Source organism: Somniosus microcephalus, chromosome 12 (assembly GCF_052327205.1).
Source record: "Somniosus microcephalus isolate GS21.2 chromosome 12, FLI_Smic_1.0, whole genome shotgun sequence".
In the NCBI taxonomy this organism is placed as follows: Eukaryota; Metazoa; Chordata; class Chondrichthyes; order Squaliformes; family Somniosidae; genus Somniosus; species Somniosus microcephalus.
In genome coordinates, this window is record NC_140998.1 from 107,845,469 (window position 1) to 107,870,884 (window position 25,416).

The following is a 25,416-nucleotide window of genomic DNA, read 5'->3' on the forward strand; positions in this document are numbered from 1 at the left end:
AATCATAAGGACTACCGACGAGCTTGGAGGGAAGTATGCCAGAGGGTCAACTCCAGCAGCATGGTGACCAGGAGCCCTGTCCTATGCAGAAAGAAATTCAACAACCTCACTCGGGTCATGAGGGTGAGTGTTGTTTCTGCAAACTTCTGCATCCCTTCATTTGCACCTGATTTTATGGCTACAGGGTGGGCTGTGCCCCATTGGCCATCTGCCAGCAAGCACCCATGGCCCTTTCTGGGCACACACATGCAGATTTGACTCAAGGCGTCATGTAAGGACTCTTGCACTATGGGGGGCATGAGATGATCACTCAGGGCATCATGTAAGGGCTCTTCCACCATGGGGGGCATGAGATGATCACTCAGGGCATCATGTAACATAACTTCCCCTCCTTTCCCCTGCAGTCCAAGCTGGTGAGGATTTGCAAAGACCAGCTTCGCACCGGTGGAGGACCTCCACAAGTGGTCACGCTCACGGATCTCGAGGAGAGAGTCCACCAGATTCCTGGAGGACGTCCGAGTGGTCCTGTAGCCACTGCAGCTGCCGACCCCATTGTCGACAGCGATGGTAAGGTTCTCACCTTTTACAACTGTCTCCTTCCACTTGTTCCCCCCGCCAGCATGCTTTCTCACTGTGGACCCATGTCATAGCCTTGCCGCAATCTGGCATCCCTTGCTGCCAAGCTGTCCTTTTGCTAAAGCCACTCTTCCACCTCCCTGCTTTCAGATGCTGCATCACCAGCTCGGGAGCCGGGCCCTCAAGCTGCCAGTGCCAGTGCCTCCGAAGGCTCAATGAGAAAATTACTGTCCAACAGGTCAGCAACTCTCTCCAGCAACGATCAGAATGGCCAGCCCAAATGGCTGCAGCTTTTATACTAGTGCTGTCCCCTTTAAAGAGCGCCCCCCGAGTCCGAGAAGGGCCTGGGAACGCTCCATCCAACTGTCACTAATAGCGCCAGGCGGAAAGGTTGTGGGCACCACCGAATATCCGGTCTGGGGCGCCAAAAAGGCGTTGCACACTGAAATGACGTCATGATCTGCCTGCGCCCACGGGCGCGCGCAAAGTGTTAGCACCGGCGCTAAAAGGATACTCACTATGGGAGATGGCGCTATATTCACTGCGCCCGCCCGAAAATTGGGTAACGCCCCAATTCTCGGGCTCTTTAGGCGCTAATCGTTGGCGCTACCAACCGAATTTCTAGGCCTTTGTGTTTCATGTACGAGGACACCCAGATCCCTCTGTACCGCAGCATTCTGTAGTCTCTCCATTTAAATAATATTTTGTGTTTTTATTCTTCCTACCAAAGTGGATAACCTCATATTTTCCCACATTATACTCTATCTGCCAAATTTTTGCCCACTCACTTAACCTATCTATATCCCTTTGCAGACTCTTTGTGTCCTCCTCACAACTTGCTTTCCCACCTATCTTTGTATCGTCAGCAAAATTGGCAACAAGTACACTCGGTCCTTTCTTCCAAGTCATTAATATAGATTGTAAATAGTTGAGGCCCCAGCACTAGTCCCTGTGGCACCCCACTAGTTACAGTTTGCCAACCTGAAAATGACCCATTTATTCTGACTCTCTGTTTTCTGTTAGTTAGCCAATCCCCTATCCATGCCAATATATTACCCCCAACCCTGTGCACTCTTATCTTGTGCAGTAACCTTTTATGTGGCACCTTATCGAATGTCTTCTGGAAATCCAAATACATGACATCTACTGGTTGCCCTTTATCCACCCTGCTCGTTATATCCTCAAATAACTCTAATAAATTTGTCAAACACGATTTCCCTTTCATAAAATCATGTTGACTCTGCTTGATTGTATTATGATTTTCTAAATGTCCTGCTATTACTTCCTTAATAATGGATTCCAGCATTTTCCCAATGACAGATGTTAGGCTAACTGGCCTATAGTTTCCTGCTTTCTGCCTCCCTCTGATGAAAGTGCTGCATGTAAGCATTTTATTAAAGTATCGCTCCTTCGCTTAAGTCATATTTCCCTTTACCACCTCCTGGCAAAATAAAACTAAATTAAACTAAAAATATTCAATAATAAAACTACAACATGCAGTTTCCATAAAAGCCAATCCACAATTTAGATTTACTATTTTTATTGCACTTTTTAAAAACTTGTATACTTTATTTGATATCCAGCGATTTGTTGGCTACCGATAAAGCTGTATCGTTATAGGTTATTGCCGTTTAGCTCATTTGGGGGGATTTTTATATACCACTGCAAAAAAAATACATCATGTATAAATAACAAGAAAGAAATTCTATTACTGATTGGAGGACTGTCTTGTTAACAATTTCTCTTAGCGAGATTAGGTCATCATTAAAGCATGTAGCTTGCCTGTGTTAAAACTTGTAAAATCTTAAATCATGCTTGCTTATTTAACACAGCAGATGTGACTTCTTGTCCGCCGAATATCCCGAATATCCTTTCTTGGGGGTGTTAGTGCAAGTTGCTCGTTCAGGCAGCCTCTGCCTATTTGAGGAACGGGGTGTGTCACTGTAAAGGAATTCCGTACCCTGCAGGAGCGGTGAAATCTACATCTATGCTCATCTACAGTTTATACATCAATTTAAATGAGTAATTCCTAGGTGCAGTTCAGCACAACAGGTGAGTTGCAGGTCATTACAAACTTAATGGGCCAGATATTCCGCCCCCCCCCACAGGTGTGTACGAGCTGTGTACACACCCGTAGGGGCCTCGCAAGTGCCGGTTTCAGGCATGCGAAGCACATGCACTAAAGCCCGGCACTTCCGATATGTCAAGAATTCCCTTAACAGATCATCCGCCTGCCCAGGACGAGAGTTCCGCTTTCTGCACAACCTCCGCCCGCTGAAAACCTTAAAATCTTATGCCTGGTTTTTTTTAATGTTTTTTAATTTTCACTCATTTATAATTTAAAAATAGGTAAGTTTATTTTTAGCCCTGTAAAAAAACTTATTTTTTTCAAAAAAGTAATTTTTTGTTCAAAATTTTTAATTTAACGTAATTTTAACTCATTTTAAATAAATGATGGTTTTTAAAAAATGTATTTAATGTTTAACTGTGCTTTTAAATGTGATTCTCATTCATACTTTTGACAGATCTATGTGTAGAGACCTGTCAAAAGTGTGCAGGGGGATTCTCTTCTTTGATTAGTTCCCCATGGCCCATGTGATCCCAGGGACGCTTGCGAACCGCCTGTGCCCGTGGGATACCGGGCCACTGCGCGCGCAGACCAGGAGAGGCCCAGGAGTGGAAGTCTCAGGACCTACGGAGCCAGCAGGTAAGTTCGTAGATTTTTCCCAATCAGAGGCATCCGCACGCAGGAAGCCTCCGATCGGAAAATCCGGCCCAATGTTGACATCTACGGGAGGCGTGAGTTAAAAACGTTTTTAGTCCCGTTTCCAGAATTTGAATTGCCAACCATCGTGTGCGCGTTAAGTATAAGCATTTAATTTTATGAACTGTCAACAAATTATCATTCAGCGATGCATCAATGTGGCAGAAATACTGCAGATACTGGAAATCTGAAATAAAAACAGAAAATGCTGGAGAAACTCTGCAGGTCAGGCAGCATCTGTGAAGAGAGAAACAGAGTTAACATTTCAGGTCAATGACCTTTCGTCAGAACTGGAAAAAAGCAGGAAATGGAACAGATTTTTAAGCAAGCGAAGAGGCTGGGAAAGGCGGGAGGGGATGAAAGAACAAAAGGGAAGGTCTGTGATAGGATGGAAGGCGGGAGAGATTAAGAGATGGCTCTATATGAAGTATAAATTGTGCTGGCAGAATGAAAGACAGCTGCCATGTGGGGGAGAACAAAAAAAGACACAGATAAAAAGTGCCCGCCTTCCATCCTATCACAATCCTTTTGTTCTTTCATCCCCTCCCCCCTTTCCCAACTTCTTCACTTGCTTAAAAATCTGTTCTATTTCCTGCTTTTTTCCAGTTCTAACGAAAGGTCATCGACCTGAAACGTTAACTCTATTTCTCTCTTCACAGATGCTGCCTGATCTGCTGAGTATCTCCAGCATTTTCTGTTTGTATTATGTATCAACATGGGCCATTTTCCGATAATACTTCATTTCATTCAATGCTGTATGGGGCTACAAAAGACAACAGAGATCTGTCCGTATTAGTCAAACTAGAGTTTTCTTTCTTTCTGTGCAATCCTTTGAGTGAATGACGCAAGGTGGGCCAAATTATCCCTCCATCCTTCAACAATTTTAGATGTTAGGTGCAAGGCCAGCCGTGCTCAGTAAGCACTTTGACATTATCTCACGGACCCCCTGGAAAGTCTCTACAGACCCCCAGGGGTCCGCAGTCTGCAGTTTGAGAACCACTGGCCATTCTGCTAACCAGTAAAAACTACATTATTCACTGAGCTTCTTCACATTGCAAACTCCTGACCTCAGAGTAACTGGAAAGGTGCTCAGCAGAAGATGAACCTCTCAGAGACATTTGAAAAATTAAGATTAGCTTATGACATTCCAACATGTTTTAAATCAGCCAGCAAAAGAGCAGCTTTGATGGAACATGGGTGTAGATGTCTTGGAACTTTGCACATGAAATAGGCTCACCCAATTATATGGAAACAGGTTTCAAAAGGTACTTATGGATTACAGTAAAAGTATCATTTCTGTACCAATTATTCTGTTCTTCAAAAAAGGTCCAGCAGGGAGTTTTCCTCACCTGTCTCAATAGCCTTTCTATTGCTGACATCACCATGAGACCTCTCCAAATAATTGGTGCTGCTTCCTCTACCAGAAAACCCATCGACATGCTGCAAAGAGAACGGGCAAAAAAAAGGACAAAGTCATAAGCATAGCCAGATAACATTTTGTTACTGACATGTATTTAATTGAATAACTTACACAAAGAAAACTGGGATGTCTTTGAATGGAAAATGCTTACCAGACAATTCCAAAATTTACCAAGGGTCTCATCAAGTTTCCTTTGAGGGGGGGGGGAAAAATAGTATTTTTATATTATATTGTAATTATTTTTATTAAAAAAATATAATTGTAAACAGCCTTAACCCCTTATTCCTGGTTTCCCTCAATGCCATTCCACCAAATATAAACACGTTGGCAGCATGTTAGTACAGAATCCCAATGGTGTGTGACTTGGGAGGGGAGCTAGGAGTTGGTGGTGTTCCCATGCGCCTGCTGCCTTTGTCCTTCTAGGTGGTAAAGGTCGCAGCTTTGGGCGGTGCTGTCGAAAAAGCCTTGGCGAGTTGCTACACTGCATTGTGTAGATGGTACACACTGCAGCCACGGTGTTCCCATGGTGGATGGGGTGCCAAATCAAGTGGATTGCTTTGTCTTAGATGGTGCTGAGTTTCTTTAATGTTGTTGGAGCTACACTCATCCAGGAAATTGGAGAGTATTCCGCCACACTCCTGACTTACCAGTAGTGGAAAAGGTTCGGAGAGTCAGACGCTGAGTCACTCGCCGCAAAATACCCAGCCTCTGACCTGCTCTTGTGGCCACGTTATTTATGTGGCTGGTCCAGTTAAGTTTCTGGTCAATGGTGACCCCCCCAGGATGTTGATGGTGGGGAGTATTCGATGATGGTAATGCCATTGAATGTCACAGGGAGGTGGTTAGACTTTCTTGTTGGAGATGGTCATTGCCTAGCACGAATGTTACTTGCCACTTATCAGCCCAACCTTGGATGTTGTCCAGATCTTGCTGCTTGCAGGCACGGACTGTTTAATTATCTGAGGAGTTGCAAATGGAACTGAACAGTGTGCAATCATAAGGAAACATCCCCACTTCTGACCTTATGATGGAGGGAAGGTCATTGATGAAGCAGCTGAAGATGTTTGGGCCTAGGACACTGCCCTGAGGAACTCCTGCAGCGATGTCCTGGGACTGAGATGATTGGCCTCCAACAGCCACAAACATCTTCCTTTATGCTAGGTGTGATTCCAGCCAGTGGAGAGTTTTCCCCCTGATCTCCATTGACTTCAATTTTACGAGGGCTCTTTAGTGCCACACTCGGTCAAATAAAGGGTAGTCACTCTCGCCTCATCTCTGGAATTCAACTATTCGTCCATGTTTGGACCAAGGCGGAGGTCTTGAGCTGAGTGGTCATGGTAGAACCCAAACTGAGCATTGGTGAGTAAGTGCTGTTTGATAGCACTGTCGACCACACCTTCCATCACTTTGCTGATGATTGACAATAGGCTGATGGGGCTGTAATTGGCCGGATTGGATTTGTCCTGCTTTTTGTGGGCAATTTTCCACTTTGTCAGGTAGATGCCAGTGTTGTAGCTGTACTGGAACAGCTTGGCTCAATTCGCAGCTAGTTCTGGAGCAGGTTTTCAGCACTACAGCTGGGACGTTGTCAGGGCCCATCACCTTTGTCGTATTCAGTGCACTCAGCCGTTTCTTGAAATCACGTGGAGTGAATCAAATTGGCTGAAGACTGGCATCTACGATGGGGACCTCAGGAGAACACAGAGATGGATCATCCACTCAGCAGTCTGGCTGAAGATGGTTGTGTTTTACATAAGAACGTAAGAAATAGGAGCAGGAGTAGGCCATTCAGCCCCTCAAGCATGCTCTGCCATTCAACAAGATCATGGCTGATCTTCACGTGCTGGGCTCTGCCATCATTGATGATGGGGATGTTCATGGAGCCTCCTCCTCCCATTAGTTGTTTAATTGTCCACCACCATTCACGACAGGATGTGGCAGGACTACAGAGCTTTGATCTGGTTCGTTGATTGTGGGATTGCTTAGTTCTGTCTATAGCCTGCTGCTTCTGCTGATTAGCATGCATGTAGTCCAGTGTTGTAGCTTCACCAGGTTGGCACCTCATTTTCAAGTACGCCTGGTGGTGGTCATGGTTTTCCCTTCTACACTCTCATTGAACCGGGATTGGTCATCTGGTTTGTTGGTAGAGTGACCAATAACATTCACAAAATTCAGCAAGACACATCAGTTCAGGATTAGTTGGAAATGTGCCGTTTTCTTACATTGCTTTTCTATCTTGTTTCCTACAGTACTCCACAGAACTTAACCCAACTTCAATTTATAATTCTTGAGTTTAAGAAACTTACTGTCCGTTAACTCTGGGTTTCCTCTCAAGTTCATCATGCATGGGATAGACGGACCATACACATCTGCATCCAGCAGACCCACAACCTTAAACAGAGACAAAAAAAAAGATACTGACTCACTGTACAATTCAGGTCAACATTCTTGGATATACTTAGCCTTACATGCTGACGCAACTGAGGGCAGCTTTGCAACAAAGCAAACAGCTAATTCCTTAAATATACAACTTGTCACGAAATGTCACCCTCAAATCAGGATTACCTCAGGATTAGAAATAAAACCAAAAGTACTAGAAATACCCTTGGTTTGGATAGTGTCATGTTATTAATTCTTTTTCTTCTTTCAGGCGTTTAGTTATCATTCCCAGAATTTTGTCCTTTTATTTGAGGTTTCTAGACTTGTTTTTTCTTCTCATCGTAATTAGCATTTTATGAAAGCAGATATAAAAAAATCCTACACTTCGATCAATTATGCTGCTGTCCCTTCAAACCTATGGAATTACAGAAAAAAAGTATTACATGCTCACCCTATTGATCTCAATTGAGCATCACGAAAAGAAAAAAAGACTTGCATTTAAATAGCGCCTTTCATGACCACCGAACATCCCAAAGCGCTTTACAGGCAATTAAGTATCTTTTGAAGTATAGTTACAGTTGTAATGTAGGAAACACGGTAGCCAATTTGCACACAGCATGCTCCCACAAACAGCGATGTGATAATGACCAGATAGTCTGTTTTAGTGATGTTGATTGAGCAATAAATATTGGTCAGGACACAGGGCATAACCCCCTGCTCTTCTTTGAAATAGTGCCATGGGATCTTTTATGTCCACCTGAGAGAGCAGAGAGTAGACAGGGCCTCGGTTTAACGTCTCATCTGAAAGAGGGCATCTCCGACAGTGCAGCACTCCACTGGAGTGTCAGCCTAGGTTTTTGTGCTCAAGTCTCCCCCACCGCCGCCCCCCCCACCCCCAGAAGAGGGCAAGTAGTGGCAAACAACCTCCAAGGAGAGGAAAAAGTAAATCAAAAACCTTGCATCACATAAATTATACAATGTCGAGCATATACACGTGAATACTACACCCCTTCAGTATTCACTACACCACTACAGTATATTTTTATACACTAATGAAAAGGAAGCTCAGTTCAAATAGACATACTGCACCACTTCCTCACACCTGAAGCAAAGTTTGCATACAGTAATTAATATTTCACATCACCGCAAAAGGCCTGAATAAACTTGTAAAATATTAAAACATTAAATTGTAACATTTTACAATGGCCTGATTTTTAAAATGGAAGGCAACTAGCAAGACTGCTTTGCCGAGCAACAAAAAAAATACCTTACATACTACAAACTACAACCAACATTGGCTTCCAAACTGACTGGGACAGACCAGAACTTGTGTATGTCACAGCTACACTGTCAGAAGCACAAGATGTGATCAAGTGACGTAATATTTCTTATCTATTCAGGTGGAATAGTTCTGCTTTTCCAATTAAATAATGTTGGCCTGGATTTTGCGGTCAGCGGCAAACAAACGTCATGCTTACACTTGCCCATGGAATTTCTGTGGGCTTTTACACCACGATTTGGGGTTATCAGACAGTCAAAGCAGAGCGGTGCCCTCTGCAGGGGATCTGGGCAACCAACAATGTGTTTCCTCTACCAATTAGATTGAAGAATCCTTACTGAGGCACAGAGAGTCTAAACCAGCAGGTGTAAGTTAGAATTGTTAATTCAATGTAAAATCATGTATAGGGAAAGCTGAATAAAGAGGGGGAAACAAAGATGGGATTGAGAAAGAAAAAATGTTTTAAAAAAACTTTAAAATCTCCAAAATAATTAAAATCTGAAGGAATGAGACTCCACACTTGTAAAAGTAAATTTTCAGTGCCAAAGAGGTTGTTTGCAGTAATTATGACTTATCACGCCATTAAAAATTCAATTACACTTGAATGGATGAGCCCTAACTTTTTCTGGTGTGTTTAGTAGATATCTAGTGGGTAAGTACCACAACTTCACGCCCTTAATGTGTTTGATTGCTGAGTCTCTCGGCGAGATATTGTTACAGCGAAGCTTGTGCAGGAGCAGAGCAAATCAGGCAGCAACTTCCCGATTTCCGCGTTTAACTGTGCACGTGCAAACACCAGAATTTGCTGTCTGATTTACTCCTTAATAATGTAAGTGTTGATAGCCTCAACATTATTCTTAGCACAAAAGCTAAGCCATTCTATCTTGGGCTACCAACAGCCCAAGGCATTATGATCAGTCCTGGTCAGAAATGCCAGATTTCCTCTGGCTCCATGTAGTGTATTCAGTAGATCTTTTTAAATGGATCAATATGCCTTATGTTGACATCGCTGGTGACAGATTTTCTAATACTACAGCTGTTAATACTAAACAACATGACAAATAAAAACATGCAAGTTATTTTCCAGTAAACCAATGCAGGCTAAATTTCTATAATATAGCAGTGATCTTACAAACTGTTCAATTACATCATGAAAAACAAATGCATATGCACTAAAAATAACCACTTCAAGATTGAAGTGGAGATGCATAACATGGCCATCATTTAATACATTGATCAGCCAAATAGAGCAATCCCATTTCTTGAAGCAGTCGGAAAGAAGTGACAGACACAACTGATTCACGGTTGCAAGTCATTACAGACAACCCGGAGAGAAAGGAAGGAGGTGGATCTTCTGAATTCTAAAACTGAGTCATGAATAAAAAGTTGTGATCCAATACATTTGGAGAATGGAAGAGTAGGCATAACCCCAGATTTACCAACACTGTTTGTAGCCATCACAGCTCAATGTTTCAGCCTGAACACAGGATTTTCCCATAAATGACAATTTGCCACAGCACAAAATTTAACACTGAATAATTTAATGCCAAATTACAGTTTACAACAGTACTAAGAATTGTACCTGTAGAAGTTAATAGTATAAATATATTTAACTTGTCAATTATGGTGTAGTTATCACCTTTCACACAAAAGTTACATCTTATACAATGCTTCAACAAAATTCTGCTCCAAAAGCAAGTCCACCTACCAAATCGTTAGCTGCTAATCCCAGAGCCAAATTCACTGAAATTAAAGTACATTTAGATTAGTACAATATACTACATTCACAAATCAGAACTTGAAATTAACACTCGTCTACCAGCGTGAGAATTTTCAGTGGCAGAGCACACACCAAGCATCCCCCCCATCATGGAAAATAAATCCATGGGGCGAATTCATCTCAAGTGCCTCTGATCTACCGTTTTACAGCTGGTTACAGAGCAGCAGGCCTTTCTGGGGAAATGTAAAAAAGTAGAAAGAGAAGAAACTTAAAAAGTACTAAGCTGCAATCCAATTTACTTCCATTAATTAATACATTACAGCAGAGTGCTTCACGTCTGGAATAATCAACCCCCAGCTACATTTCACATCATTTTTGTGACCTTTCGAATTACATAGTGTGGCAGAAATCCAGACAACTATTAAAGGTCTGTTCAACAAACCAACGGTGCCACTGGCTTCATTTATACCTACCAGCTTTAAACTGCTATCTGACATTTAAGAAACTGCTTCAAGTATTTTTGTAAAAGCTGCTAAATTTTATGACCACCAGATTTGAAATTGGTTGTCTTATCTGTAGTACTGCAAGACACCTCATTACAATTAGATTTCATTTTAATTTAGTTATGAGGGAATGATTCAATTTTGATGTACGAGATTCAAATACATCTACATTTACAGTCATTCTGAAAATGACGCCAGAATACTATTGCCATGTATAGAATTTTGTAATTCTTAAATCCCAGATTGCAAATGCAACAATTCACATTCAATAGGTTTTGTACCTGCAGTAGTTGATTTTCCAACACCTCCTTTTCCAGAGGCTACAACAATAACCTGTTTCACTCCTGGAATCACTTTTTGCTTTGGAAGTCCCCGAGCCATCAATTGTTTTTGTCTCTCCTGTACTGAGTCAGCACTGGATCCTGAAGACTTGAACAATATTTTACACAAATAGGAGAATGCATTTCTTAATTAAAACACATCAGCTAATAGAAGTTTTCAATAAAAGTTAGAATTAAAAAAATTACATGTAAAAGGACTCTAAACCTATTACTTATTTTGGAAAGAGCAATTTTAATTGTAACTGCACATGTAAGTGGTGTTAACTGGCCATTAGACTTTAGAAAACAATGCATTCTGCATTCCAGAGTAAACATAGCCTGGAGTTTCTGCATGATTTATGCCCAGATAACAGCTTAATCTGGGCAGAATGAAATCAAATTGCATAAAAGTTAGCAGAATTTTAAGTGCAAGTGAATTGCACCCATAACTACTTTATGCTCGAGTATCCACGGTGTTTCAATGGGCTGGATTTTCCAACCCCCACGGGTGTGTACAAGGTGTGTACTCACCCGTAGGGGCTGCGCAAGTGTCGGTTTCAGGTATGCGAAGTGCATGCGCTGAAACCCGTCACTTGTGATGTCAAGAATTCTCTTGACAGATCATCCGCATGAAGAAAAGTGCCTCTGCGGGTGGAGAGTTGCGCTTTTTGCGCAACTTCCGCCCGCTGAATGACTGTCAAATTCTTATGCCTGGTAAAAGCAGGCGTATGGCCTGCTTTTACCAGCGTACAAGTTTAAAATAACATAAAAATAATGTTTTCAATCATTTAAACATTAAAAACCTGTGCAATAAGGTAAGGTTATTTTTAGCCCCTTTAAAACATGTAAATTTATTTTTCAAAAAATTAAATTGTTTAAAATATATAATTAAACTGCATTTTAATTAAGTTTATATATGTAATGGTTTTTCTTTATTTATTTCAGTGTGTTGGTGCATTTTGCAGTCATCCCCATTCATACTTTTGACAGTTCTGTCCATACGGACCTGTCAAAAGTATGAAGGGGGATTCCCTTCTTCCTTTGGTTCACCTGGCCCACGTGATCCCAGGGGCACTTGTGAACCGCATGCGCCCCTGGGATACCTGGGCCTCTGCGCATTTCGAAGAGGAGGCCCAGGATCGGAAGCCTTGGGATCTACGGAACCAGCAGGTAAGTTCGTAGATTGTTTTCCGATCGGAGGCATCTGCCCGCAGGAAGCCTCCGATCGGAAATTCAGGGCCATTATTCAACAGTCCCTTCACCCGAATCAGTCCCCGCCCACAGGTTGGAAATGTGTGTTTTCACTGATTGCACTCGTTTGGGACAGGGGACATCACATTGCACCCAGATTCTCAGGCGCACATGCACCCGTGGTCATATAAAGCCAGCATTAATGACCTAACCAGTAGTCAATTGAAGCCAATTAAAAAGACTAAGAGTATTAAATCACCCAATTGATCTGCCCTGCTGCTTCAGAAATCAATTAATTTTAACATTTGAGTGGGTCATTTCCTGGTCATCCCATTCCTCTTTGTGATGCTGGAGGATGCTGTTCCAGTCACAATTTGATTATGCTGCTTGATTGCGCTGATTCATGGGAAATTTTCTGGTTTATGCTAATAAGTTTGTGCGTCAACTTGGGCGTAAACTTCACCTCAGCAAAACTGGTGCAGTGTTGGGTGCAATTTTCCAATTCCACCCTTAGTGGAAACTCCAGGCCCGTGTACTCTTTTGGATTGGGTTAAACAATTGGTCTGTAAATTAATAAAACTTTAAATAAACCTTAACAAATTAAATTAAAATTTGGTTGGCCGGAGCAATGATGCACTCTAGTCCCCGCGGCGCCCACTGGTCACGGAAGGCCTCAAGCGTGCCGGCGGACACCGCGTGCTCCATCTCCAGGGTCACCCCGGCGCGAACATGGCCGCGGAAAAGAGGCAGGTAATGGGGCCGGACAACCCCCCTCGACCGCCCGCTGCCTGGACCAATTGATGGCCTTTTTAGCCAGGCCCAGTCCTACGAGGAGGTCCTCCAATCTGCCCTCTCGCCGCCGCACCGGGTGACCAAAGATCAGGAGCGTGGGACTGAAGTGCAGCCAAAAGTCGAGGAGCAGCCTCTTTAAATAATGAAAGAGGGGCTGCAACCTCTCACATTCTGTATAGACATGAAAAACGGACGCCTCCAGGCCCCAGAAAAGGCAGGCGGCCTGGGAGTCCAGGCCAGTGTAGATGTTGGTGTTACTCTTGACTCCGCCTTTGGCAACTCTGCTTCAAACCGAACAATTTTATGTAAAGACTGATTGGTGTTATGGCAGTCTTCCCCTCTCCTCAATTTTCATCTCTCCCTTCTTGAATGTGTTGACTTCTCAGTGCTGCCTATTTCAGACTGTGATACTTTCTCTAACTGACCAACTTTCAAGTGGTGCACCTCAACAATGAATAGCTAGGCTATTCTACCGCAAATAGCACAACCAAGCCCAGTGCTGTCCCCCACCATCCACACATTTCCATTAAGAGGATCCAGATATCAACCAAGACCAAGAATCCTGGTCAATCTTCCCGTCACTAGTTTATGGGAGCAGAAGTCTATTAAAGCATTCCAACTATTGCCCAGGTCAGTTAACTCCACACTGACGCTGTTTTCATGGTGCAGCTTCTCATTGGATGAATGACTGGAGGCCAGATATTTCTTTAATAAGACTAATTTAGATTATTGATCAGATATTTTCATTGGGCAGGTAACAAGTATAGGCAATAGCATTCAGACATATACACGATTCTTCTTACCAGGTGAGAAATATAAATTTTCATAACGCACTTGAAGGATCAGTTGTGATCTTAATCATTATAGTCTACTTCTTGTATTCTTAATTATTTAATAGAACATTCTCAAAGAAGTCGTGTAATATAACAATTATCATGCACATAGAACCAGATTGGCCGCAAAAATCACTATGAACTTAAAATTTACTACCAAAGTGCAGTGCCGAATTTGCCCTGTGATAACTCTATGTTTGAACCTTATCTGATTGTTTCTAGCATTTTCTGCTGTTATTTCACGTTCACTCAGCCGGTCAGGCAGCATCGAGGAGCGAGAAACCGAGTCATAGTTTCGGGTCGAGGACCCTTCGTCAAAACTGGAAAAGGCTAGCGAAAAGATTTTTAAGCAGGGGCAGGGAGGACAAAACAAAGGGAAGGTCTGTGATAGGCTGGAGGGCAGGAGATCGCTCTTCGCTAACCTTTCCCAGTTCTGACGAAGGATCCTCCACCCGAAACGTTGACTCTTGTTTCTCGCTCCTCGATGCTGCCTGACCAGCTGTGTTTACAGCATTTTCTGTTATTTCAGATTTCCAGCATCCGCAGTATTTTGCTATTGTATTACCAATTGAACGTGAATTCACTGTGCACAAATTCACATTTTTGAATTGCTAAATTACATTCCAGAACCAACACTGCAGCAGAATGACCAGATCCAACCCAAAAACAGATGATTAACATAAGTAGAATAGCAAAATACTGCAGACGCTGGAAATCCGAAACAGAAAAGGCTGGAAAAACTCAGACCTTTCTTCGACTTGAATCGTTAACTTTCTCTCTCCACGGATGCTGCCTGGCCTGAGTTTTTCCAGCATTTTCTGCGATTAACAAGTGTTCACCAAATATTAAACTGGAGTTGGGGAGTGAATTGCGATCAAGTGGAGGCGTTGCCCGTTATAAAACACACGACGCGAGGTATTATACCGCACGCTCGGAGTATTGAAAGCCAACACGAGAAACCCACTGAAAACACTCAGTTACTTGAGGGGGACCTTACAGTGATACCCACCCAGCACTGCAGCAGATGCGCTGCCCAGGCCTGACCTGCGGCCATGTGACGCGCCGCCGGCCAGCGTCGCCAGGCTCCGCGCAGTTGCGCCATCCGATAACACCGCCGCTGGCGACCGACCGACAACCCACACAGACCGCCGGACTCGCACCGCCGCTGACGACCCACACCGACCGACAACCCGGGCCGAGCGAGCAACCAACCGACCAACGGCCGGACTCGCGCCGCCGCACTTCCTTACAACGTCAGAAAAACGCGACAACCCCCCAAAAAAAACAAGACGTACATTTTTTTATATCAATATATTTTTTTAAAACCTCCCGCACAATGACGGACAAATAAGCAAACCGAGCCAGACAATAACCGTCCGCGGCCCGCGCTTCCCCCGCCGCCACTGGCTCGCACTCGGGTTGCTGACGCCGGAAGTCGTCAAGACGTCGGCGTCTACCCATGGTTCTCAGAGGGGGCAAATTTGAAGGGGCCTTTCGTGTGAGCCGTTTGTTTAAACCTTGCGGGGAGGGGGGGGGTTTGTTTTGTTTTTATTTCTTTTTGCTGTCGAATTGGGGCTGGCCGCGCCGCTCCCGCGCTGGAGCTGCTGGTGAAGGGAGCGGGCTGATTTCGCCGTGTTGTGCGGGGCTCGCTGGGCGCCGGGAGCTGGGTTTCCAATGATGTCAGAAGTGCGGTCTGAGCGCGGTGCCCTGTGGTCGGATGCCGAGACCCTGGCGCTGATCGCCGTCTGGAGCGAGGAGAATGTGCAGACGGCGCTGGACGAGCAGCTGAGGAACAGCCACGTTTTCAAGTTCATCTCCTCGCAGCTGCTGGACCAGGGTTACATCCGCACCCCGGAGCAGTGCCGCATCCGCATCAAGGGGCTGAAGAGGAAATACACGCTGGCCAAGGACAGCATCAAGAGGGGTTGCAGTGCCAGCGGCAGGAAGATCTGCCGCTTCTACGAGCAGCTCGATGCGGTGCTCGGCTCCCGGGTCGCCAGTGAGCGACCGGTCGCCATGGACGCAATCGCGACGCCCAGCGAGTCGCAGGATATCAAAGAGGAGCAAAGCAGTCCGCGCTCCGATGTCAGTCAAAGGGTTGAATGCCGGAATGGCCATTGTTCTTCGGAGGAGCCCGATCATTCGATGGGAGAGACCAGCAACCGGCAGTTTGAACCTCAGCCCTCTACCAGCGCTTTCTGTAGTAAGCATTTTTATTTTCCCTTTCAGTCATACTTAAACGGTGGTTCAAAACGTACAGAATTTTCTTTCATATAGTAAATGAGAATTCGCGGAATGTCCTAATTTTGCAACTGTCAGGTAATACTTAAAGGGTCAAGTCCCAGGCTGCATCCCCTTTGACAAGAACATTCAACCCGGGTAAGTGTAAACAGTGCTTCAACCATAACGGAAGTTGCGACAATCTGTATACCTCCCAACACGTACTACTTTATCTAATCTATTTTGTTCACGACTACACAGACTTTCGGTTTGTTATATGTTTCCCCGTTATCTCCCTGCATCTCCGAACTTAACAACTTTTACGCACATAACCATTTAGTAGTTACACACTCGTCTCGAAGAGCAAAACTTGCAAATCGGGCATTATCGCATATTTAGTGATTACCGTGATCCCTCGCACAAGCAGTTTCTTTGCGGTTCAATGGTCTATTCTGCAAATCTTTTAATTAATAACTGTAGCATGTTGTTTGCATTTGTGATAGACGTTCTTGTTTGACCGCTGCAAGCCAGGCATAAAAACACGGTAGAAGGTGGATAACTGCATACAGCATCAAAACATTACGTTGCAACTTAACATTCCTGTTCTATCTTTGTTAAATCCCGTGAATTCCTGGGAAAGTTAGCTGTGCAATTTTCAGGATTCAGCAGCATTTATTTCAAGTAATATTTCACTTATACAGAATCTACAAATTGGAGGGGAAAAGTCCAACCAATACTGAAGTGTTTTTGGAAACTTACTTAGCACTGTTGTTAGTAGCTTTAATGTTCTTTAAAAGGCAATGTTCAAAAGAACACTGGAGCTTTCTTTTGGCACACCAAGTTGGAATTGCTTTATGGGCTTTCAGCATGTTATCTATATTTAACACGGGCTTTACAGACTAGAGAAGTAGGAATACTCTTGTTTCTATGGCTGAAGCAGTCTGATTTTTCATCCTTCAGCTTTCTGCAAATAGGAAAGCAAAATTTTGAAAGTGCATAGATGAACTGGCAAAGATCAGAAGAGGCAAATTTCACAAGTCTGCATGGTTTGACACTGATATCTGTTATTCTGGATGCGACGTCTAATCTAGTCTCTGATTTTATTTTTGTGTGTGCATGGCAGACTCTTTGAGGCATCTATCCTCTTGATTTCTGCACTGCCTTCAGCAACACACGCAGTGTGATTGCTACAAGAGTGAAGACTGAAATGTGCATGCTTACAATAGACAATAGTGCTACTCAAGAAAGGAGGGAGAGAGAAAACAGGCAACTATAGGCCAGTTAGCCTGACATCGGTAGTCGGGAAAATGCTGGAATCTATTATTAGGGACGTGGTAACAGGGCACTTAGAAAGTCATAATATGATTGGGCAGAATCAACATGGTTTTATGAAAGGAAAATCGTGTTTGACAAATCTGTAAGAGCTTTTTGAGGTTGAATCTAACAGTGTAGATAAGGGGAAAACAGTGTATTTGGATTTTCAAAAAGCATTCGATAAGGTGCCACATGAGGTTATTACACAAAATTAGGGCTCATGGGATTGGGGGTAATATATTGGCATTGATTGAGGATTGGTTAACAGACAGAAAACAGAGAGGAGGAATAAACGGGTCATTTTCGGGTTGGCAGGCTGTAACTAATGGGGTACTGCCAGGATCAGTGCTTGGGCCTCAGCTATTCACAATCTATATTAATGACTTGGATGAGGGGACCAAGTGTACTCTTGGTTGGGTGCACACTAAAACAAATAAACTGTAACTAATGAAACTTAACAAATTAAAATTTTGTTGGCCGGGGTGATGATGCACTCCAGTCTCCGCGGCGCCCACCGGTCGCGGAAGGCCTTGAGTGTGCCGGCGGACACCGAGTGCGCCATCTCCAGGGCCACCCGGGCACGATCGTGGCCGCGGAAGAGAGGGGGACCGAGTGTAATGTATCCAAGTTTGCTGATGATACAAAGTTAGATGGGAAAGCAAGCTGTGAGCAGGACGCAAAGAGGTTGAAAAGGGATATAGACAGGTTAAGTGAGTGGGCAAGAACTTGGCAGATGGAATATAAAGTGGAGAAGTGTGAAGTTATCCACTTTGGCAGGAAATTTGTAAAGCAGAATATTCTTTAAATGGTGAGAGACTGGGAAATGTTGGTATTCAGAGGGACCTGGGTGTCCTTGTACACGAATCACAGAAATTTAACATGCAGGTACAGCAAGCAATTAGGAAAGCAAATGGTATGTTAGCCTTTTATTACAAAGGGATTGGAGTATACGAGTAAAGATGTCTTACTACAATTATATAGGGCCGTGGTGAGACCACACCTGGAGTACCGTGTACAGTTTTGGTCTCCTTACCTAAGGAAGGATATACTTGCCTTAGAGAGAGTGCAACAAAGGTTCACCAGACTGATTCCTGGATGAGGGGATTGTTCTATGAGGAGAGATTGAGTAGACTAGTCCTATACTCCCTAAAGTTTAGAAGAATGAGAGGTGAACTCATTGAAACATGTAAAATTCTTAAGGGGCTTGACAGGGTAGATGCTGGGAGGATGTTTTCCCCTGACCTGGTAGTCTCGAACTAGGGGTCACTGAGAAACATAGAAGATAGGAGTAGGAGTAGGCCATTCAGCCCCTTGAGCCTGTTCCGCCATTTAACGAGATCATGGCTGATCATCCAAATCCAATACCCTGTCCCTGCTTTCTCCCCATATCCCTTGATCCCTTTAGCCTTAAGAAATATATCTAACTCCTTCTTGAATATATTTAATGAATTGGCCTCAATTGCCTTTTGTGGTAGAGAATTCCACAGGTTCACCACACTCTGGGTGAAGAAATTCCTCCTCATCTCTGTCCTAAATGGCTTACACCTTATCCTTAGACTGTGACCCCTGGTTCTGGACTCCCCTGCCATCGGGAACATCCTGCATCTAGTCTGTCTAGTCCTGTTAGAATTTTATAAGTGTCAATGAGATCCCCTCTCATTCTTCTAAATTCTAGCGAATATAAGCCTAATCGACCCAATCTCTCCTCATATGTTATTCCTGCCATCTCAGGTATCAGTCTGGTGAATCTTTGCTGCACTCTCTCCATGGCAAGAACATCCTTCCTCAGATAAGGCGACCAAAACTGCACACAATACTCAAGGTGTGGTCTCACCAAGGCCCTGTACAACTGCAGTAAGACATCCTTGTTCCTGTACTCGAATCCTCTCTGAAGGCCAACATACCATTTGCCTTCTTAACCGCCTGCTGCACCTGCATGCTTACCTTCAGCGACTGGTGCACAAGGACACCCAGGTCTCGTTGAAATTCCCCTTTTCCAAATTTATTGCCGTTCAGATAATCTGTCTTCCTGTTTTTGCCACCGAAGTGGATAATGTATCCGTGTGTTAATGGAGACACGGAATGCAGGAGTTGGTTTAACAGGTGTTTACTGAACAAAGTCTGGAGGTGAACTAAAAGATACAAGACGCTATACAGGCTTATATACCCGAGTGGTCACTACCGGTATTACAGTACACAGGGGCTCTTAATGGTACATACACTACAATTCCTCCCCTTTTAGATAATTAGTACATAACATTTTAAGTAATCATTAATTAACATGTTTACAAGAACAATAATCTACACATTTGCTGCAGTTAATCAATTATAAGTCAGTCTCTCTGGAGGCTTCCTGACTCGGTCCGGATAACGCCTCGGTGGTGTAGTACGTTCTTTTGGCAAGGTCGATTCGGCTTGAATGCCAGTGTCGGGTTCATCTGGTTCCGGTATCACCGGATCGGAGGTGGATACTATGGGTATCTCTGCTTCATCATTAGGCGTATAGAGTTGTGGTGTAGGTTGTCCCTTTTCGGATGACTCTATGATCTGGTCAGCATGGCGCCTTATTATGCTTTCTCCAATGTCCACGGTATACATCAGCGGTCCTAGTCGTGTGCAAATAGTTCCAGGCTGCCATTTCTCGGTACGGTAGTCCCGGGCCAAAACTTGTTGACCTATCTGGAAGGTTCTAGTTGGCCTTTCATTCATGCCTTGAAATTGCCGGTTCTCTACGTCCCTTCTGATGTTTGGCTTGATCGAATCCAGCCGGCATCTTAGTCTTCTATTGAAAAACATCATGGCGGGAGTTTGGTTTGTAACCACATGTGTTGCATTCCTGTACGCAAACAAGAAGTTATCTACCTTATGTTGTCGATTTATGTCTTCATTACCCATGGCCTTTATGGCCTTCTTGAAGGTCTGGACAAACCTTTCAGCCAATCCATTGGTGGCGGGATGGTATGGGGTGGACGTGTAGTGCTTAACCCCATTGTTTTTTAAGAACTTCCTGAATTCTTCGGACACAAATTGCGGTCCATTATCAGAACAGATCTGTTCAGGCAGCCCATTCCTGGCAAATATGGTCCTTAATACTGTGATGGTTTTTTCCGTGGTGGTGGAGGACATCTTTATTACCTCCGGCCACTTGGAGTGTGCATCCACCGCGATTAAGAACATTGGCCTAGAAATTGAGTTGGGCCCGCGCCAGGGCTTTAGCGCCGGAAATTTTGCGCCAGGGCTTTAGCGCCGGAAATTTTGCGCCGGCGCTAAGTCCCGCTGCGCGCGCCAAAAATTCAGTAGCGCCGCGCCCAGACGGCTGCGGGCGTTACTGGAGTTTGTCAGCGCCTCCCAATGGGCGCTGACTGCAGGATTGCGGCGCTAATCCCCCGCTGCGGCACCCGATGCGGTGCGGCAGGCTGGGGTACTGCAGGCCTCCTCCTTCTGTTAAGGAGGAGCTGCCTGCAGCCGCCCGCTGGTCGTTGGATTCGGGGAAAAAATGAGCCCGGCACCTCGGAGAAGTGCCGGGCTCTTGGCCCACACACATCTGTGCCGCGGGGGGGTGGTGGAGGAGTCCGGGGAGGGAGGTGCGGGCAGGCGCCCCCCGGTGAAAGCGGCCGGCCGCCGCGCCACCTTAATGCGCCGGCGCTAGGATCATGAAGGCACTTCTGAAAAATCGTTGGTTGCGGCTGCCACGGGCGAGGCGGCCGCAACTGAATTTCGGCGTTCGGGCGCGTTACCATGGCAACCGGGACACTGCGCACACCGATGACGTCATCGGTGCCGGCGCAGCGCAACCGGTGTAACGCCGATGGTAGGGCCCTAGTCAATTTCAGAAGCGGCTATAATTGCGGCGCTAGGCCCTCTAGCGCCTCTAAATGGGCGCTGACCCCACTCAATTTCTAGGCCACTGAGTCCATAAATGGATCAGCAAAGTCGATATGTACCCTTTGCCATGGAGATGAGGGCCACTCCCATGGATGTAGAGGGGCTTGTGGTGGGGCGTTTTGGACCTTCTGGCATCCTAGACAGCTCTTGGTCATTTCTTCGATGTCTCCATCGATACCTGGCCACCACACAAACGCTCTGACTAGGCTCTTCATTTTCACTCCACCCAGATGCCCCTCGTGAAGCTCCTTTAGCACTTTATCCTGGAGTTTGGGTGGAATCACCACTCTGGATCCACACATCAAGGTTCCTCGGCACACTGACAGCTGTTCTCTTCTTTGCGAGAATGCTGGCAACAGTGGTTCGCCATGTGCTGGCCATCCCTTCACCGTTAAATCGTAGACTCGTGAGAGAGTCGGGTCATTTCTCGTTTCCTTTTCAATGGTAGAATTTGTTACTGGTAGACATTCCACTATGGTTGAGTGGAACATCTCCACTGGGTCCACTGTAGGTGCCTCTTCTACCGTTGGCAACGGTAGGCGCGATAAACCGTCGGCATTCCCATGCTGTTTTGATCCTTTGTATTCTATGTCATATTGGTGTGCCCCTAGGAAAAGGGACCACCTCTGTGGCCTTTGCGCTGTCATAATGGGAACGCCCTTATTAGTGTTGAATATGGAGACGAGGGGTTGATGGTCAGTCAACAAGGTAAATTTTTGTCCGTGTAGGTAATGGTTGAATTTCTTCACTCCCCACACCAGGCTGAGTGCTTCCCTGTCGATTTGGGCATAGTTACGCTCAGCTGAGTTCAATGAGCGTGACGCAAAAGCTATCGGCCGCTCCGAGCCATCGGGGAATCTATGCGATAATACCGCTCCTACGCCGTAAGGGGATGCATCGCACGTCAGTCTGATTGGCAGTGATGGGTTGTAATGAGCCAACACTTCCTTGGACGTGATCAAGCCTTTGCATTTATGGAAGGCACGTTTACAGTCTTCGCTCCATTTCCAAATTACTCCCGTTTGTAGCAGTGTGTTAAGAGGGTGCAGAACAGTTGACAAGTTCGGTAAAAATTTATGATAGTAATTTATCAATCCCAGGAACGACCTTAATTGTGAGACATTTTCAGGTGCTGGGGCTTTTATGACTGCTTCAATTTTTTCAGGTGACTTATGCAACCCTTCTTCGTTAATTATATGGCCACAATATGATATTTGTTTCTGGAAAAATTCGCACTTGGGGCGATTTGCTGATAGGCCCCGTTCTCTCAGCCTAGTGAGCACCTGCTCCAAATTGGCAAGGTGCTCGTTGTCGTTTTCTCCTGTTACAAGGATGTCGTCTCGGTAGCATCGAGTCCCCGGAATCCCTTGCAGGACTTGCTCCATAGCTCTTTGCCAGATATCTGGAGCTGATGCTACTCCGAAAACCAGTCGATTGTACTGGTACAGGCCTTTGTGTGTGTTTATCGTGAGATACTTTTTAGAGGCCTCCTCAACCTCCATCTGTAGATATGCCTGTGCCAAGTCAATTTTGGTGAAACGTTTCCCTCCAGATAGTGAGGCGAAAATATCTTCTATCCTCGGAAGAGGATACTGTACCGTGTGAAGGACCGGGTTTACAGTCACCTTGAAGTCCCCACAGATGCGAATTTTTCTCTGTTCTTCAGATTTATCATTATTCAACGTTTTCTTCATGACCGGGACGATGGGTGTTGCCCACTCGCTCCAATCTACCTTGGCTAACATGCCTGCCTTTTCCAAATTCTCCAGCTCTGCCTCGACTGCTGGACGAATTGCGTATGGCACCGGCCTTGCCTTAAAAAACTTGGGAATTGCCGCATCTTCCACTTTTATTGAGGCGGTGATGCCTTTCAAGGTTCCTAGTTCCTGTTGAAACACTTCTTTGGCGTTGGCCAAGATGTCTTTTAATCGTTCAGGTATGACATCATCATCATTTTTTTTCTTACTGGTCACCGTCAGTGCCTGAATGGAGTGCCAGTCTAAACGTATCTTCCTGATCCATTCATGTCCCAACAGCGGTGGACCACCATCTTGCAGAACGTATAAATACAACTTCTGTATTTCCTTTCCGTTGTATACAACAGGCACCCTTATTTTCCCTCTGGGGTATATTTTCTGCCCCGTATATGTCTTCAAGATAATGGATGTGTCTTTCAAAGGTATATGCGGAAATAGCTGCTCGTAATCCCGTCGACTTATGACGGTCAGAGCTGATCCTGTATCTAGCTCCATTTTAACTGGGGACCCCGCTATCGTGAGGGTAACCCAAATGGTCTGGTAATCTTCTTTGGCAATTACATTATGTAATTTGAGACAGCTTAGTCTCTTATTTCCGGAGTCGCTATCGCTCTTCTGGTCTTCGGAGCTACTGTCCGTCATCATTTGTACCTTTCTGTACTTTTCCTTTATTGATTTTTTTTCTGTCAGTGGATTTTTTTGTTTCTAGATCGGCATACACGTGCAATGTGTCCCATCTTTCCGCATTGCCTGCATGCTTTGTCCTTGAACCAGCAGTCCCTCTGGTCATGGGTGGATCTGCCGCAGCGATAACATCTCTCGAAACCCCGTGTCCTTTCATGGGTGCCGAAGTCCTGTGGCTTTTGCTGTATCTCTGCAGCTCCTCTTGCTGCTGCTTCGTATGATACAGCCACACTGAAAGCCTTGTCCAGCGTCAAATCTTTCTCAGAAAGTAGCCTTTTCTGTGTTCCTTCACTTAGGAGACCGCAGACGAATTTGTCTCGTAGAGAATCTGCCAGTCCTGCCCCGAATTGGCAGTGCTTTGACAGCTTTCTTAATTCGGTGAGGTAATCAGCGTTACTTTCATTCTTGTGCTGATTCCTCCTGAAGAATTTGAATCGTTCCGCTATCAGCAGCGGTGTTGGGTTTAAGTGCGCTCCTGTAGGGTATCAACAATCTCCTTAAAATTCTTGTCCATCGGTTTGGCTGGAGTGATTAAGTTTCGTAACAGCCCGTATGTCCTTACGCCCATCAGATTTAGAGGTACCGATGCCTTTTTATCATCCTCTACTTCATTCGCTGTGCCATATACCTCCACTCTTTCCACATATGTGGTCCAATCCTCTATACTACTATCGAAAGCAGTAATATTGCCAGTCTTAGGCATCCTGAAAATCAAAAAATGGTGCCTCCCGCGCTTTCCTTTCTTCCCTGCCGAGAAAAAATGGCGCTTCCCGCCGCTGACAACGCTGTTCTCCGCGGTTTTTATTTACACAGATATTTTTAATCGTTGGAGACTCGTTGCCGCCGGACTCTCTGGGACTTTTCCCTCCCTCTGCTTGGTCCGAACGCCGACCTGCTTTGCAGCGCTGGCTGCCTCCCGAGTGCTCCACCCTCCATCTCTGTTTGCCTCCGCCTTCCGACTTGCTTACCGATGCCTTTTTATCATCCTCTACTTCATTCGCTGTGCAATATACCTCCACTCTTTCCACATATGTGGTGCAATCCTCTATATTACTATCGAAAGCAGCAATATTGCCAGTCTTGGGCATCCTGAAAATCAAAGAATGGCGCCTCCCGCGCTTTCCTTTCTTCCCTGCCGAGAAAAAATGGCGTTTCCCGCCGCTGCTGACAACGCTGTTCTCCGTGGTTTTTATTTATACAGATATTTTTAATAGTTGGAGACTTGTTCCCACCGGACTCTCTGGGACTTTTCCCTCCCTCTGCTTGGTCCGAACGCCGACCTGCTTTGCAGCGCCGGCCGTCTCCCGAGTGCTCCACCCTCCGTCTCTGTTTGCCTCCGCCTTCCAACTCGCTGCTCGGCCCCGCTGCAGAGCCACCCGATCGAGCCCCAGCCCGCCGCCCAGGAAGGATTAGTGCAGTACCTGCCACCAGCCCGGCTAGCTGGTGAAACCACAGTTTTTTTTTTCCTTCGACCTTCGTCTGAGGAATCGATCTCCTTGAGGTGCTGCCGAATTGCAGGTAAGTCCGTTTCCAATTCGTCGCCACTGTTGTATCCGTGTGTTCATGGAGACACGGAATGCAGGAGTTGGTTTAACAGGTGTTTACTGAACAAAGTCTGGAGGTGAACTAAACGATACAAGACGCTATACAGGCTTATATACCCGAGTGGTCACTACCGGTATTACAGTACACAGGGGCTCTTAAAGGTACATACACTACAGATAACCTCGCATTTATCCACATTATACTGCATCTGCCCAATCACCCAACCTGTCCAAA

At 45.1% G+C, this 25,416-nt stretch overlaps 2 protein-coding genes across 6 annotated transcripts in view; one reads left to right on the forward strand and one right to left on the reverse strand.

Moving 5' to 3' along the window:
• Window positions 1-15,165, reverse strand: part of nubpl (nucleotide binding protein-like) — a 31,909-nt gene extending 16,744 nt beyond the window's left edge. For 3 of the 5 annotated variants that reach the window (XR_015080280.1, XM_086003394.1, XM_086003395.1), the window contains exons 1-6: window positions 14,787-14,959; window positions 10,923-11,070; window positions 10,127-10,161; window positions 7,067-7,151; window positions 4,912-4,951; window positions 4,690-4,780 (exon numbers count right to left, since the gene is read on the reverse strand). Coding sequence is in view for 4 of the 5 variants with exons in the window: in XM_086003394.1 (XP_085859520.1) it covers window positions 4,690-4,780; window positions 4,912-4,951; window positions 7,067-7,151; window positions 10,127-10,161; window positions 10,923-11,070; window positions 14,787-14,879 (492 nt within the window). In the remaining variant the exon portion in view is untranslated. Of the gene's footprint in view, window positions 1-4,689; window positions 4,781-4,911; window positions 4,952-7,066; window positions 7,152-10,126; window positions 10,162-10,922; window positions 11,071-14,786; window positions 14,984-15,072 lie in introns of those variants that run through there. The other 2 variants (XM_086003396.1, XM_086003397.1) reach the window with 2 other exon arrangements.
• A 90-nt stretch (window positions 15,166-15,255) lies between these two features.
• Window positions 15,256-25,416, forward strand: part of LOC147109451 (uncharacterized) — a 35,975-nt gene continuing 25,814 nt past the window's right edge. The window contains exon 1 of the mRNA XM_086003398.1: window positions 15,256-15,980. Coding sequence (XP_085859524.1) covers window positions 15,452-15,980 — 529 coding nt within the window. The 5' untranslated portion in view covers window positions 15,256-15,451. The remainder of the gene's footprint in view (window positions 15,981-25,416) is intronic.